Raw genomic sequence first — 16,605 nt, forward strand, 5'->3', positions numbered from 1 at the left:
CAGTGTCTCACATCCATACGCTGCTCTGTTAATTTTAAACATTTATCGGCATAGTCAGACATGTAACCTCATCACAGACATTTGCGAGTTACACCTGAGGAGCTGCCACAAATTCAGCCCAACAGAACACAAGCTGTACCATTGAAAAACTTGATGATGTCTGTAAAATCCATGTTGTTCTCCAAGATGATGTCCCGGTACATTTCCACCAAAGCCAGGGCTATGAAGAGCACATAGTGTGCAGAGGAAACGTGTGCAGCTGCCCAGATGGTCTCCCAGACAGCAAATACATCATCATACACTAGTTCTGTGAACAAAGAAAAAAGCCCAGAAGTTACTAAACCAGGCAATGGCTTGCGATCACCCCGACTCACAAAGTTCACAGCAACACTGGGAAGACAAGCTAGACAGCTTCCTCCCACAAGAGCCAGTTCCAGTTGGAGGGAATAAGTCACCTGTAGAGACAAATATTCTGGCCTGCAGCAAGTCGCAGACTTCAGGACACAAACCTGGTGGAGGTTCAGCACCAGCTCTGGGGAAACAGGCTCTATCCAGACAGAAATGTAAGCCATAAATCTTCCAGAGAAAAGCAGAACAGGAACACACAGCAAAAAATTAAGTCCAAACAACTGCAATTTCAGAGTCAAAACGTGTTTAGAAAGGTGGAAGCACAGCAGACCTAGCTTTCCCTTCCCATTTGCTGGTCTTGACTGTCTCCCTCCCTGCACACACCTCTCTTGAAGTCCAGGAGAAACCATCGGTAGCAGAAGTAGAAATGAGTGTAATCACCATTCTGGTGCATCAGCTCAAATAGCTCAGAGTCTAGAATCTGCCAAGAAAAGCAAAAGAAAGTCATCAGCGCGCATCGGAGGCACCAGCCATTCCTCTATTTCTTTCCCTCTGTTCCCACTACTCTCCTTCCATGCACACCATCTTTCATCCAGCTTCTCCCTCCTTCGCAACCCTGTCACACATTACTCCCAGGCTACCTTTACAGCCTCCCTGCTCTCCTCCTGCTTCCCACCACAGAAAACTCCCCTCAGCACCTCCCATTGAGGCTCCCCTGCCCAAGAACAGCTTTCTCTCGCTGGTCTGAGAGGCTGCCGTCCCTGCGCCAGGACCCACCTACCTGGATCAGGGACCTCATGTTAGCGAAGTGGGTGTCCATGGCTCCCCCGTGGGGGAAATTCTGATTCATCCTTTTCATAAGCTCAGTGAAACAGCTGAAAGCCAGAGCCTCTGCACGGGGGAAAAAACAGAGTCACTGCTCCGCTGGACACTGCTGTACCTATCTATACTCACGCATCGCTACATCCAGCCACCCAGGAGCAACAGAAATAGCCCTCATTTCGCGCACACAGAGGAAAGTGCCTCCACTGTCCGCACAGCAGAGACTGGCCTTGGAGACGCAGCCCACGCTGTGAAAGGTGTCTCTCAGTCCCACCACGGCAGGGTACAGAACACATACGGTCCCCAGCTTGGGCTACTGGATGTCAGGCAGCAAGAAGGACAAATAGGACCCTGCCAGTAGCTGCTCCACACCTCTGAGCATGGGACCCTCCTGCTGCAACGACGAACTGACCCAGCAAACCCTCCCCACAGAGTCCCACCAAGGTACCAAGAAAACTGAGCAGAGCCACCCACTCACCGTCATCCAGGATGACCAGGAGAGGGGCTAGCAGGTCACACATCCCCTGCACATAGCCGATCTCAATGTGCTGCCAGATGTAGCTGTGAGAGAGAGCAGGAAAGGTGGCCCGTGAGCCCTTCCCGTGCAGCAGAGCTAAGCCACTACACCTGCCTCACACACGTGGGCTCAGCCAGCCTGCCCGTGCACAAGTGCCCCAGCCTGCCTTGTCACCTGCTTGCATGTGTCCTGTCTTCACTCCTCAGATGCTGGCGCTCTGTACATGCTGCCATCAGTGCGTGACAGCAGGCAGGGCAAATCAGACCTGTTCACTCTGCTCTGCCTATGCTCCACGTCTCTACGGCCAGCCTGTCAACTATTAAGTTCTCTTGGTGACTTTCAGGTGAGCCATGCATGGCGCAGCTCTAGGTCAATGCCATGCAATGGCCATTCCAGGGAGATCAGGGCAGGAAAGGGTGAAATCAGAAAGCACAGCATACTGGGGTGGCTTGTCAAGGGACAGAGATAGGGAGAGTTGGTTAATTCAGCTCTCATCCTTCCCCCTTGCTTCATCCTCTTGGCTAGCAGAAAGCCTGTCTCTGCCCAGTATTGCCTGCTTTTGCTCCCCTGGACTCAGTGTCCTAGAGAGCAATCAGCCCTGCAGAGATATCTTCCCATATTTGGTAGCAAGTCAAAATGTGTTCAGAAAGGACTCAGATCTATTGCTGGCACAAGGAACAATCCTTTCCATCCTGCCCACTAGTCTTCCAAAATCTGCTGTACTGTGGGTCCCATCTCAGCAGAGATCTCTGACTCTGGCTGTCAGATAAAGTGACAGCTCTAATAAAATAGCTGCTTCTCCTCGTATTTGCAATATGAGTAATCAAGTTTTAGTTTTCACTGCCCCTGAAGCAGCTACAGTGACTGAGCTGCAGATGGCTGGGTCTGTAAATGTCACACAGAAACCTCTTAGTCAGAGGAACTAATCAAAACAAACAAAAAAAATCACAAACCTACCCAGGTATTCCTGTCTCCTGGGCTCTTTTTTCGGCACTAACCATGAGGCTGTTTCAGACACTTTCTCATTAGCACTAGAGCCCTGCAGGCCAGTCCTCATTACAACACATTTTCCAGGCATATTCCTAAAAGCAGCTGGGCTGCAACGTTAACACTGCGAGGCAGCACGCATGGGCAGCCCCAGGGAGCTCGCCAGCAAGGGACAGGGAGCCCTCTGCTTTGGCCCAGCGACTCAAACACGTGGCAGTCACAGGGTAAGCAGGGCCGAGCACAAGGCAGAACTGTGGGACTCCTCGACCTGGTCACCACGAGGCCCCTGGAGCCCTGTGCGTACCAGCTCGAGCGATGATGAAGGGGTGTTGGGGAAGAAATAAAGGAGGCAAAACTCAGTAACTAAAGCAAAGAGTCTCAGGCTTCAGTCTCAAACTGGGTGAAAGGTGCATTAGGATTGTAGGGAAAATCAAGAGGTGAATTCTGGGAAACCAACCACCAGTGTCAGGAGCCTGTTCCCGGACAGACCCTGTCTGCAGGGATGATTGCACAGGCCCTCACCCTGGCCCCACGCAGTTCCCACCTGCACATGATGTTGCGCAGTTTCTCCAGGTTGGCAGGGGTGAAGTACCAGTAGTTGCGGTCACAGCGCTGCACATCCTTCTCAATGCGGTGCAGGTTCACGGTGTACATGTCCAGCAGCTCTGGCTGCCCAGAACAAAAGCAAAGTTGATTTATTTTCAAATAAAAAACAGTAGAAATGTTGCAAGGGCAAAGGAGCAAAAGGGCAGAGCCTGGGTGGAAGGTGAGGAGCCACTGTGCACACACTGCAGGACTAACACAGGGCAAAGGCAGGTAAACAATGAGACATCCACAAAGAAACTAGTCAGTGAACATCACAAACAAATACTTACAGAGTAGGTAACACCCATCGAGGAGACAGGAGATGCTTCATTGTTAGCCAGATCAGTTACAGCCAGTGAATCCAGCTGTGGATACAAACTCTCCATCTCTGGCTCCTCAGAGAGGTTATCTTCACTCTCCACCAAGCTTTGCTTTTCAGCTTCGCTGTCTGCCCAGCTCTCTACCACAGTCAGGGCCACAGCACCACGAGCCTGCAGCACTCCCGCCGAGCTCTCACCCATTCGAACAAAGTCCACGCCTCCACCGGTGGGAAATTCACCTTCCAGGCTGTCTTGGCCCTGCAGCTTGTCTTCCTGCAGAGCGCTGTCCGAGTTCTGCGGGGCTGGCACGTCAGACCCGCCGGCCTTTCCCTGGGAACTGGCTGAGGATTTGTTGGTTTCCAGGGCACTGTCCTCATTGCTGAAGCTGCGTTCTGAGAATCCCGATGTGATGGAGAAGTTCTGGGAAGACGGATGGCCAGAGTCAGGGGAATACATGCCGTTGGGAACCGTCCCGTTGGGGATCTTGCTTTGTTTGCCATCTTCCAGCTGAGCATCTGCTTCAGTCTGTTCCACTTCATCAACTGATTCAAACACCTGCACAGCATAAGCAGAGAGCCCCGTGAGAGCAGGCAAACCCTCTGCGCTCAGTTCTTGGGGATGTAATGCCCACGCTCCCAATGGCAGCAGGGAGCAAGCTCTGCTCTGAAGAGGACTGTATGTAGGAGGGCTTTTCCCTACACACACGCACACACACACAAATATACTGACAGCCAAGTAAGCAGCAAATTGCTCTTGCTTTTGGTTAGCACTCCAGCCCCCAAATGGGCTGCTGACTAGCACCCACCGACCCGCAATCCCATAGGAACACCATTGGGCACGCTGATGCTCGAGCAACAGTGCAGCACACACCACAACATGTTTACACGCGAGTCCAGGGATCGCTCACTGCAGCTGGCAGCCCCGGGCTGGGCCAGGCCCTCTGACAGTCACGGTTTGTACAGGTCTCATCCAGGCAACCAGCAGAAAGAAGCTCAGAGGACTCAAAGACATTTTAACTTACCAGTGCTGCACCTGGCTGTGGCTCCGCACAGTGAAAGTCTAACTCAGCCTGTACACCTAGCTCCTCTGTCCCACTTTAATCACACACAGAGGAGTTTCTGGACACAGTGAAGGGCCAGTTCAGAAGAAGTCCCCAGCCTTTAGGCCCCCCACTTTGATTTGCAGGTCAGTGTTTGATCATTTCCACAAACCACAGCCCACAGTCCCTGCTCCAAAAAACTATGCTTTACTCAGCATGCTAGAGTGGGCAGAATGTCATTTAAACACATTGGTTAACCACATGGTTGCTAATATATGGAGCAGCCAGGGGCCCTCAAGTGTGAAGGCCACATGGGGGTAGGTCTTTCACTGAGCCCGGGCAGAGCAGACTGCTGAATATTCAACATGGCCAAGCAACACACAGTTCTGACCTCAGTGGCTCCAGACACAGGTCTGTGAGTCATTGAGCTCCCTCAAATATGGCTTAGCTTTGCCAGAAATCATTATGGTTAGACTAGGGATCAACCCAAGCTGGGGGAGGGAACCTTATGCTGTTGAGTGGCCAGCATCCGACTGGGCAAGAGGTTACGAAGCACTGCCTTTTACCTGCGTGCTGGAGCTGGAGTCGCTCTGCAGCCGGGCGTGATTCTGTCGGCCAGAGCTGCAGCTTTGCGAAGACTGCAAGAGAAAGCAAAAAGGCCAGTGAAAAGGCAAAAAGCATAGTGTCCCTGTGCTGGAATTCGAGAGAGGCTGAAGCCGCCTAACAGAGGTGGGCACATCTGCAGGTAAAGAACGAATGGAAAATGCATCCAATAAATTCTCAGGTTTGATCCACAGAACACATTCATTTCGCATGAACTCTGCTGTGCAGATTTGTCACACAGCCCAGCACCCTGCCTCAGAGAGCAACTGACATTTACTGCTGGAGAAGACGATAAAAAACAAAGTCCCAGCCCAATTCAGTTGTTCAAACACTGTTGTTTTGGTTCTGAAATGAACTGCTTTCTTCTGGCCTTCAGAGAGGTCAAGCTGTCTCCCTGGAGTGCAAGTTTCTACTAATCCCTGTCCTAATTTGGCAGCAATGCGACTCACACGATCTTAGTTTACATAAACGATGAAGTCACAGGCTATAAAACAATCCCTCTAAGCATGTTAATGCTTTTTCCTATTATTAAAGGACAAATATTGATGTTTCAAGCCAGTCTCAGTCAAGAGTCTGTCTAAAAGTCAGTGGCACCATTTTCCAGCTGAAACACAGAAGCAAGCACTAGGCTTTGCAACAGCCAGTTCAGCGCCCTGTCTTGTTGGTTCCCTCTGAGCAGCAAGCCTTCCTTTAGGAGCGAGTCCTCCCTTTATCCAAGCCACCCCTGCACAAGGCACATTGCTGCGCAACAGCCGGCAGCTGCTCGCGCTGCACACAAATCCAGATACATGGAGCGTTGCAATTACGTCACGCAGAAACAATAGAGTTTTAAGAAAACACAGCACTTTCGGAATGACAGCAGGAGTTGTCCCCACCCTAATGTTGTGGGTATTGGCTGGGAAGGGTTCTGATGGAGAGAGGAAGGGCGATAATTTTCCTCCCTTTCCATGGCAGCTTTTTATAACAGGAAATTTCAGGTTTTAAAATGGGAAAAGGGTGAAACTTTGCAAGTATTAACTCTGTCAGCTCCCCTGCCAGCACATGTCCCTGGTACAGGGCACACACAGATACAAAAAAAGTGACAGAGGAGACACTGCAGAGATGAGAATGATTCACATGGCTACAGCAATGCCGACTGAACAGCCCACTTCTGCTTGTCGCCCGTGAGAGCTGTATCATCTCAGCTCTTGCAAACGGACCGTGGCTCTGGTTTGCCTTCCCTACATCTCTCACTCTCTGTACACACACACGTAGCCCACATGGTTGGAGCCAACCTCATCTCTTTCCAAAATACCCACATCAGCTCCCAGGAGGAAGCCAGACGAAGCCTCCATGGGACAGGCACGAAGCTCAGAGTGCTGCACCCACCGGGCCCTTTTTGGCTTGGCCTGTGTTTGTCTCCTGTGGGCGAGCACAAGCTCAGACGTCCTGGGATTGCTCATCCCATTGCCCAGGGCTCCTCCTGCCCGTTCCATGCTGCTCTCCTCTGGCTGCTGGGGGCACGTGACCAGCACGTTGCCAGGCCCTTCGCAGCCCACCCTGCCCAGTCATTCTTCTCCAGGAAGAAAATCCATGTGGAAACAATCACTGGACTTTGTTCCCCAGACTGTCTTTCTTTTAAGAGGCTCTTCCCTCCACACGCTTTGGTTTGGGCTGTGGATCTGTCTCTTCACTACACCACCATAACCCAGTCCCACAGAGCCAGGTGCCGGGGGCCCGAGTCTGTCCCAGGTCCATTGCATGATGGCAAGGTGTACACGGGCCTTTCCCGAACCCCACAGCTTCCTTCAGTGTCCCAGAGCCACCCTCCTCCTCCTCCCACCCGCAGACCCCGTCCTGGGTCACAGCTGTGGGCTGAAGAGCTGCAGGTGCTACTGTGCTGCCAGAGGCAAAGCAAAGGCAGCTCACTGGATGTCCAATACACCACCCCGGCCACAAAAAGCCTCCCAGCCAGGGCAGCACAATGCAGCGTGGAAACTGGGGTGATATTGCAGCAGGTGCCCACTCCAGCTTCTAAACTCTCCAGAAGTGCAGGCAAAAGAAACAAATGAGAAAGCGCCTATCCTAACTTGCATGGATTACAGTGAGCAATGAGGCCTAAGGCCCAGACACAGGCAGAGATCAGGGAAGGAGGATGAGCAAGGCTGAAGAACTCTGTCTCCATCCCTGCCTGTAGGACGGGCTGAAATGGCGTCTGGGTGGCAACGGCCCTTCCCAAGTCCCCCACTTCCTCACCTCGTTGCTGATAGTCGAATCTCTGTGCATCATCCTCTGAATGTGGGAATCTAGACTTGCCCCAGAAGAGCACTTGGCCAGAGCCGCTGCGTGCGACTCCTTCTCCCTCTGCCGCACGATGGCCTCGCAGCCCAGCCACTCTGCCATGGTGTGCTCGTAGCAGGCGCGGATCTGGTCATCAGCCTGCAGCGTGTGAAGACAGCAGGTCTCTGAGCAGCTGCCCCTGGAACAGCCCAGAAACCTGCCCTTCCTCAACCCCCAAAACAGCCCTGCAGAGATGAGTTCAGTGCATGCTTGCATTAACTATGGTTAGATGGGACATAAAATCACCTGCTCTGACCTGCTCTCTGCCAATCAGAGAGCCTGACCCAGGAAGGCTTGCAAAAGTTAGGTTGGAAAAATGATCATCCACCTCCTTCCTGCCTGAAGGAGTTCTGGATGGGAACAGGGCACTCTGAAGCTAAGCAACTGGCAGCTGCACAGAGGGACTTCAAGCTTGGTCCTATCAGTTCCTGACCATCTGGATCTTTCTCCCATCTCCTTTCTACGACTCCAGTACAATGGGAACACAATGGCCTGTGGGCTCACAGTGTGGACTCTGGTACATGGATGCTTAGAGCTAGGAAACATTCAGGGCACACAAATGCAATGCACCAGGGTGCTGAGCGCACTGCACACCCATACAGACCTCTTTCCTTTCCGCCTCCGTCATCCCAAACTGATAGTGGCCCAAAAGGAAGGGCCAGACAGCCTTCCTGATCTCATGCTGGATCCCACCATAGTAGATCAGCCGCAGCAGCTCTTGGTCCTCGTAACTCTGCAGGGAGAGCTCTGCGTCACTGCACAGACACAGCCAGGACTGCAGCCCCTCGGCAGGCAGACAAGGGCAACCCCAGCTCGGCCACACCACCTTTCAGCACCCAGAATGCTGCTGAGACAGTGACCATCCACAGACTCACTGCCCATTCATACAGAGCTACAGATGCTCCCTCGGGTCTCCACTTAGGCCTAAGCACAGCCAGAGGCCCCACAGATAGACATTTGGGGAAATACTGGCTCATTACAGCTGGAAGTGACTCACCAGAGTAATCCAAGGTCACCGCTGTGCCTCCGTGCCCCAGCAGCACGTCAGGGCTGCAGCACCAGGCACTGCTCTTGCGCTGTGCTGCTCAAGCGACCAGGGCACGGTACCCAGGGCAGCACCATCGACACTGCTGCAAACCAGGCCAAAGTAAGAGAGCGCTGAAGAGAGACAGCAGCTTTCATTCGCTGGCTCCTGCATGTCTAGGATTGGGAGCCCTGTGCTCTGTGCAGCCTGGGACAGGCTGTATAACTTTTCTTTGGGGAAGATCTTGAATAATTTACTGTACTTCATTGTGCCACAAGCACTTTAGCGACCCTGTCCTGGACCCCCACGCCCACCAGAACTGGCATGTCCTGAGCGTGCCAGCCCTACCGTGCTGTCCTGCAGGTATCTCTGCCAGATGTCCACAGTCAGTCCCGAGCTCGCACTGCAGGGCACGTCAGGAGACACGATGTTGTGGTTAACCAATGCAGACAGGTGGGTTCGCACTGTGGACAGGTGTCTGCAGTAGGCCAGCCCTGCATCAAGCAGAAGCAAACATTCACCTGGAGCACTCAGGGGGGTCACAGGAAATATAGGATGAAGTGCAGAAAAGGGCTCTGATGAATCTGGTCCCCAAAGGACAGCCTCTGAAGCCACATCCAGCCTAACCACCAAAGCAGGGAGTCTACTGGGACAAGCCAGTATTTTGTCATCTTATACCAGCAGCATCGCTGCTCACTGGGCCAAAGTCTGAGGATCAGAGCCTGAATGTCTGCTCCCAATCCTGAACATGTCCAGGTGTGGCCCTGCATACAACAGACTGACCCAGTGCCCTTGGCTACTACCCTGCTGCCTTAGCACCACTCCTAGTCCTGAGCCCAGGACCTCACACCGGCCCATCACACATCTCAGAGGCATCATGGGGAAGACAAGTACTCACATCCATAGAAAGCTCGGGAGAGGATCTGGTACTTCATATTGTCACACAGGAGCTTCAGTGGGGCTCTGCCAATAAAAACATACGAGATGTGAGGAGAGGAAATGCTCCCATGCATGCTCTCAGCCTCTGCTCTGATCCGAGTGTTCCAGCTTTGCCTTCATAGACACCCGAAAAGGCAAGAGAGCAGGCCAACCTACTGCATGGGGTCCTACCGAGAAGCTGGGCTGGCAGGTGCCAAAGCATCACCTGCCCTGTACCTCTGCTCAGCTTGGGATCAGCCAAGACATCTCAGACCAGGAGACAATCCTCACTTCACCCAGGACACATCCCACAGGCGGCCCACAGCCAGCACAACTGCAAATGATCCCTGGACAACTGAGCCGAGTGTGAGGCTGGAGACAACCTGCACCATGACTGCACTAGTTCAGCCCTCCAAACTCACCTGGGCTTTCAACTGTAACCCTTGTTCTATTTCATGTGCATTTATCAGTGCAGCATTAGAGATACCTTTCGTGGCTGCAGCCATTGGATGGCCCACCATCAGAGGAACCACTCTGAGAGCAGGAGGAACAGGAGGACTTGCGGGTGCTAGGTTGCCACATGGGAGGCAGGCCACCCCCCTGCGTGTCCATCAGGTCCTGGGGGACTGCAAGAAGGCAAAGAGAGAGAGAGAGGAGCATCAGCTGCTGTCTTGGCACTGTCCCTGGAGTCAGGTCAACCACAGGAGGCCAATAGAAAGGCGAATTTTGATTAGTGAAAGCAGCATCCCACAGTCTTCCCAAGGAGACTCCAATAACCAGGCAGGACCCATGCCAGGTGATCACGGCACCAGCACTGATAAGCTCAGGAGAAAAGAAGGGAAAACACCTGCTCATCCTGAACTACTGAGTGCCAACCCAGGCAGAAAACGAACACCCAACCCAGAGAGACTCAAGACAAGCAGCTGCAACAGGCTCCATCACAAAGAGAAGCAATAACCTTACGAAACTTTGTCCCAGGAAGAATGGATCACTGGAAGAAAAAAGGCCCCATCTTTCAAACATCAGGATTCCATATGAGCCTCAGGGAAAGGGAGGAGCATCGAAGTCACAAGACAGGGAAAAAAGAAAAAAGAATTTGATGAAGCAGTTGAGAGCGACAGCAGGAGCAAGCAGCTCTTTATGTTGTCATTTGCTAAATCCCTGCTTAAACTCAGAAGCTCCATTGCAAAGGCCTCAGATTTTGCTTTTTAAATGCAAGGCCAAGGTACTGCCCTGCAAACTCTGCCTGCCAGGTGCAGAGGTAGTGCAAGGTGAGGAGACAGCCCTGAGACACTGAATCACCCCACCCTCACCCCTGTACAGCTTGCTTGCTATTCTGACCTGGAATGGCCCTTTAGTCTTGGGCCCCCCTAGGACAGGGGCATCATGATGAAGGTGAACTGTGGGATGCAGACAAAGATTAGGAAAGAATAATCCTATTTGTTCCTTGCTGGAAGTTAAATCATGGCAGAAATTTGAGCTTCCAGCTGGGAGAGGGCTTACTCCCTGTGAGGCTCACCAGCTCTCCCTGCTTGTGATATTGAGTAAGTGCTGATATTGGCAAGAAAAAGATTGGAATATTCTTATTAAAGCCTCTTCCCTCTCCCTCGGCCTGAGCAGGGGCTGATAGGTCTGTAACGGTCAGCACTGACAGGGGTCACCTTGCTGCAGGAATTGTCAAATGACAGCACAGGCGAGCAGTTGTACCAAACACAAGTGACAGCTGTATTACACTGATGCCGAATAGCCCCCAAAGTGGCAAGGGGAGGTCGGGACGCAGTGAGGAGACTCAGAGACCATTTGGGGATCACCACCATCTTGCTTGCAGCTGGAGTCCTCAGGATCTTCCCTCTCCCAGCAGTGACGGAGATCACAGAAGCAAGGAATGTATGAAAATTACCATTAATGGTAACTAAAGACAACACAGAGACAGGACAAAGGCACAAATGAATGGCGGAAGAAATAACATGTAAAGAACGAACTGATGCAGTTCCGCCCCTGTCCTGGGAATATCCATGGGAACCACACAGACCTCAGTGACGCCAGCTGAGGAGATTGAAACAATTCATTTAACAGAAAATTTGGCCTCCAGCATGGAATTTTATGGAGCAGATCAAACGGAAGCTACAGAAAGGACCATCTCTATCAGATATTTTAGCCTCAGTCAGATTTTTATCTGACTCACTTAACTGTGTTACTCAGCTAAAGGCAGGGGGAACTAAGAATAGTTTTTACTGATGTTATGGAGGAGTCAGGGGAGACGTGGGGCCCCTTCTAGCCTTGAAAGTGTAGGAACAGATTTTTTTTTTTTTTAATCAAGTTTCAGAGCTTTTTAAAAACACTCCAGCAGGTTTCCATTACAATCTTGGTTTCTCCTCTTATAAAAAGATCTACAATGTTTCCAGAGAGACCACTGCAAAAGTGTCCTTGGTATCCCAAGAGTGGAGACAGGGATGTATAATCAAACACACTGTTTAGATCATTCAGAACTAGATATTAAGAAAGATTTCAAGTCTGTGAGTCAGGCAGGATCATCTCCCTCGCTCTGTGAGCTAGGGAGGGAAGATACGTGGGTCAAGCTTGGTAGTACACAGAGAAGGGTGCTGCTACCACCTCTTTGCTGCGGGAGCAATGCAGAAGGAACAGCACTGGATTTAGGAGAGTGCTTGCCTAGTTGGCCTGGTGATAGCAAGAGAAGAATCGGACCCGGAGGCCTGTAATGATGAAAACTGATCCCACACATGGACACCCACTTTCTTGAAGGAGAAGGAATGCCCAAGAACATGATCAAAGTGAACACTGTTACTGAAGTTGTGTGCAAGATTTTTCTTTCCAACCATACAGGCATTCGTATCCTGTTCTACAGATGCAGAAACAAAGGATTTAGTGGCAAGTCGCAATATGTCTGTCCGTGCCGAGTCTTGGGCTTTTCATACACCCAGTGATAACCCACCCGAAACGCTCACTGCCAACACACTTACCAAACTCAGACTGTGTTCCCGGGTAGATTATTCTGAAAACATAATCTGTGGCTTCGTCATCTTCCTTGTCGGACGCAGACTCGGAGGAACCCTGGGGACTTCGCTTCCGCAGCTTGGGAAACACCTTCCCCTAGGTGAATAAAACTTGCTTTTCACAAAGCTGCCCCATGCCCTACCGGCAGGGCAGTGTGGCCGCTACCTCTCTCTCCAAATCCTGCCTGACAAAAGCATGTGCTCTGTCAGCCTGGGCTGATGTTTGCATGTTCCCTGAGCCAGAGAAGTCTTTGAGCCGACCTTTTGCTTACGCTGAGAATAAATAAACCTGGTTATGCACACAGCTGCTACAATCCAGGTAGCATGACAAGGTCCGTTGCACCTAAACCTACCACGCCTTGCGAACAGCACTCCCATACCTCCTCCCTTCCCACAGGTATGGAGACAGTACCCTTCTCATAAGGGCCATGCATTGCAAATGGTTTGTGATTAGCCCAGAAGCGTGTGTTCAGCCCCTCAAGGGCATGAGTTAAATCAGACTGCCATATTTCAAGCCTGCCCTTTCTTCCTGCTTTGGGGGGTTTGTCGTTTAAAATACAGCAGCCAATAATGCCAGGCAGAGGCATTAGATCTGCTCGGAGACGCTCCACAGGGAAACATCAGCAAGAAATGACAAGTGCAGTTCCCAAGTGCCTACCTTTCCCCGCTGCGACCAGAGGGGCGGATCCAGCTGCCCATGGGGGAGGAGGCCATTTTCCAGGCAGGACAGGAACTGCAGTAAGTGCCCTCCTTTGGGGAACCTCAGCGGAGGCCTCTGAATCCCATCCTGGCTCACCAAGACGACTGTCCCACCGCTGTCTACTATTAGCAACAGCAACAGCAGAGAGAAGATACACGCACAAGTGAGGGAAACATTAGCAGCCAGAAATGCAGAGGGCATTTGTCTTTCTGGTATACAAAACAGCAGGATTTTCCTCATTGTTTGGAATCTTTCCTGAGTCAATAACATGTCTGGGGCCCTGAACGCCAGCCTGGGAGATCGTATCCCTGAAAACCACAGAGCATTGCTCTGCAGGAAGCCCTTTCCGGCCAAGAAGCACAGACAAGAGCTGGTTTAAAGGTTTTCCTAGAAGGAGTTGCACAGCAGTGACAACTTGGCACTAAGGACATCTGCCCTGGGGCTGAATCAGGACATTCCCATAAGAGCACACCCCAAAAATACAATGATGCAAATGTCAGTGTGATAAAAGCAGCACACAACACCATCCAGCCCAGCAGCCCCCCACACTCTGGCCTTACCTTGCTGGTGACAGTGCAAGTAGACGATTTCCTCCAGGCGAATAGTCATGGCATAATCCCAGTACACACTGGAACAGACAAAGAAGAAAAAGTCCTGAACTTCAGGGATGCAAGTAGCTCTGCTTTTCTTCACATCCACTCCAGATCCTGCCCCAGCTATCCTAATGCCTTGGGGAGGTGGAGAAAGGATGTGGCCCTGGAGCAGCGTGACTGCCGCAAGGGCAGCCTGAGTCAGTAACAACATCCCTCCAGAAACAGCTACTGCCCCCCTCCTACTACAGCTCAGAGCAGGTCTAGTCCCACCTGCCTCAGGCTGTTTCTCTACCCTTGCATCATTCCCCGATATGGACAACGTGATCAGGCATCCTGGCACGTATCCTGCCCCCCCAGAGAGGGGCACAGAGCCCTAAAGAACTGCACATTGCTCTAGGCACCCTGGAAACGACTCCTGCCCTGCTGCGGTGCCAGGAGACCCCTGTGAACCTGGTATAAGCAGCTCTGGAGCCCCAAGAGAACGTGCAGTGCACTCTGAGCCTGGGCCACTGCTCTGGCGAGCTCCTTCATCCAAGGGAGAGGGAATAATCCCTAACAATTTGTGTTTTTTCAAAGCTCAGGGAAGGGGATCTCTCCAAGAGAAAAGATGCCTCATGCAGAATTTCATTTCTGAGGAGAGCTCAGCAAGAAGACTGCTCTATGAGAGTGTCAGCACGTAATAACATCCTATTTCATTGCAAAAAACCACCAAATTTCCAGACCCTGAGAATCAATATCTGTCAGTTTACAAAAATAGTGCTTAAAATAAAGGCATCATAAAACAGCTCATAGGGAGAGTTAAAGATGGTGAGGAGTGTGTAAGAGTCACTCCTAGGAGACTTATACTTACTTTGTCATCTGACTCCTCTCTTCTTTGGTCACATCTTGACACTGGGAAGTTTTAGAGCTTAAGCTGATGCCCAAGCCAAGAATTCAGAAAAGTAGTGCAGAGATGAAAACAGTAATTTAGAGGGAGGGTACCAGTCACCACGGAATGGCCCCCAGAAGCCAAGAGGTAAAGGGAAGATGAAAGGAACACAAAAACAAAATCCAAAAACTACAGTTGAGAACAAACAACCTGAAAACAAGTTTTGCTGAAGATTTTTGCCCCAGGCCAAAGAAACATGCTATATCCTAAATGCTCCAGCTTTCCTGGAGCATTTACTAGGAGAAACAGATTTTCTGTTTGTTTTGTTTTGTTTTTCAGGCAAATTGGGGCCTGGCATGATTCAGTAGTTTGTTAAAAGGATTGCTGCTGTCAAGAGAAATGCCACCAGCACATACGGCAATCCCAGATGGAGGGCCATTGCAATACACACTATCAAGTAAACCTCTCCTAAGTAGACTTCAGCCCTACTAGAGGAAAAAAATAATCCAGGGACTCCATTAAATCCAGAAGGACTTTGAATACCTCCACATAAGATCAGATGCAGACTGCACTGATAAAGAGCAGTAGGAAATGGCACATACTCTGTTACTGAGGTACAGTTATTTGGGAACTGTTCATGTCTCCTCTCTCTGCAGATACTCCTCCTCTGTTTACAAGCTCTTTGGTTCCCCAGATTAACCAGTTAATAACAAGTACGAATCTGAAAGCAGTGCAGTGTGTAGAGAGTGCATTCTCCCCAGGAAATCACGGAGGGCAATAAAGCAATTGACTTTGCATCTTTCAGAACAAACACCCTCTCCAGTTACCTTGCTGAACTCTTCCCAGCAGAGATAGGCTCTACTACAGCCTCTCGTACCAGCTCCCATAGCTCATCTCTCCCAACGCCACAGGTCTCCTTCCCTCTCCCACCCTCTGTTATAAACTCCAGGAGGATTGTTCGGCTCTGTCAAGTCAGTGGAAAAACCTCACTGAGGGCAGCAAATGCCAGATCCAAGCTCTGAACCTCCAGGGTCGTTTACCTCCCCGCTCTGCCCCATGCTAGCATGCACTTAGAGCCAGTCACCTCTTCTCATAGTCCAGATCCCCCACAGAGCCGTTCATCAGCTGATTGGGAGTCCACTTCAGTGCCATGATGTCGGCAGTCTGGTGAAGGGACAGGTATCCCGGGATTGCTTCCATGTCGTCTCGCTTTAGAAAGGTAAGGCAGGGAAAGAGTGAGCTGGTGAGGGCAGCCTGGAAGATGCCAGAAGCACACAGGCCCCAGGCTCAGTAAGGCACCTCACGCTGCCTAAGGCCGACGTACGTCCTGCAGCCCAGCTCTGGACTGTAACGTGGTGCTGCCTGCTGCCCTGAGCCCATCTACTCACTAATAGTGAGAAACCTGTGGCAACTCTGCAAAATCTCCCAGCAGACAGGACACCTCACTGCCTTGGCAAGAGGCTGAAAGCAGCTGCCTAGCTGAGGCAAACCATCAACAGCCGCATGTAAGCAGTTTGGCTTTATTTATTTGATTACGGTAAGCAGACGAGGGAGTCTGTCTGTATTCAGACAGAAGCAGAGAACTTCCAGGAGGATCCATAATGCCAGGACCTCAACAAATAGAGTCCAGGTCCTGCCCCCTCAGACTAAAATCTCCATCAAAAGAGCATCTTGGGACAGAATTACCTGAAGGGGAGCAGAGCAGGAATTTAAAGCCCAGATGCCCCATCAGGTACTTACTGGCTGTACCAGGACGTTGTTTTTGCCGTAGAGGAGTGTGGCTCGGGAGTTCTGATGCAGTGACTCCACGTAGTCCCTGGCAGATAGTGATGGCCGGTCATCCATACTGCCACTCGAATGTCTTTTCTGAATCTGGAAGAGATCAGCTATGAATGAGCTGAGCGCACACATCTCCTGCTTCAGGAAAGCTTATCCTGAAAGCTTATTC

General features: G+C 51.2%; 1 protein-coding gene across 7 annotated transcripts in view; it reads right to left on the reverse strand.

Annotated features, from left to right (window-relative positions):
* SGSM1 (small G protein signaling modulator 1) overlaps positions 1 to 16,605 on the reverse strand; it is a 51,594-nt gene that overhangs the window by 7,309 nt on the left and 27,680 nt on the right. For 2 of the 7 annotated variants that reach the window (XR_010392016.1, XM_064521868.1), the window contains exons 8-26: positions 16,398 to 16,529; positions 15,742 to 15,866; positions 14,640 to 14,702; positions 13,757 to 13,824; positions 13,155 to 13,318; positions 12,464 to 12,593; positions 11,215 to 11,394; positions 9,970 to 10,108; positions 9,463 to 9,527; positions 8,913 to 9,058; positions 8,145 to 8,273; positions 7,457 to 7,639; positions 5,185 to 5,256; positions 3,550 to 4,134; positions 3,219 to 3,343; positions 1,649 to 1,731; positions 1,130 to 1,239; positions 733 to 829; positions 140 to 307 (exon numbers count right to left, since the gene is read on the reverse strand). Coding sequence is in view for 6 of the 7 variants with exons in the window: in XM_064521868.1 (XP_064377938.1) it covers positions 140 to 307; positions 733 to 829; positions 1,130 to 1,239; positions 1,649 to 1,731; positions 3,219 to 3,343; positions 3,550 to 4,134; positions 5,185 to 5,256; positions 7,457 to 7,639; positions 8,145 to 8,273; positions 8,913 to 9,058; positions 9,463 to 9,527; positions 9,970 to 10,108; positions 11,215 to 11,394; positions 12,464 to 12,593; positions 13,155 to 13,318; positions 13,757 to 13,824; positions 14,640 to 14,702; positions 15,742 to 15,866; positions 16,398 to 16,529 (2,764 nt within the window). In the remaining variant the exon portion in view is untranslated. The remainder of the gene's footprint in view (positions 1 to 139; positions 308 to 732; positions 830 to 1,129; positions 1,240 to 1,648; positions 1,732 to 3,218; positions 3,344 to 3,549; positions 4,135 to 5,184; positions 5,257 to 7,456; positions 7,640 to 8,144; positions 8,274 to 8,912; positions 9,059 to 9,462; positions 9,528 to 9,969; positions 10,109 to 11,214; positions 11,395 to 12,463; positions 12,594 to 13,154; positions 13,319 to 13,756; positions 13,825 to 14,639; positions 14,703 to 15,741; positions 15,867 to 16,397; positions 16,530 to 16,605) is intronic. The other 5 variants (XM_064521869.1, XM_064521871.1, XM_064521870.1 and 2 more) reach the window with 5 other exon arrangements.

The sequence above is a fragment of the Dromaius novaehollandiae genome, chromosome 17, assembly GCF_036370855.1.
Source record: "Dromaius novaehollandiae isolate bDroNov1 chromosome 17, bDroNov1.hap1, whole genome shotgun sequence".
NCBI lineage: Eukaryota > Metazoa > Chordata > Aves > Casuariiformes > Dromaiidae > Dromaius > Dromaius novaehollandiae.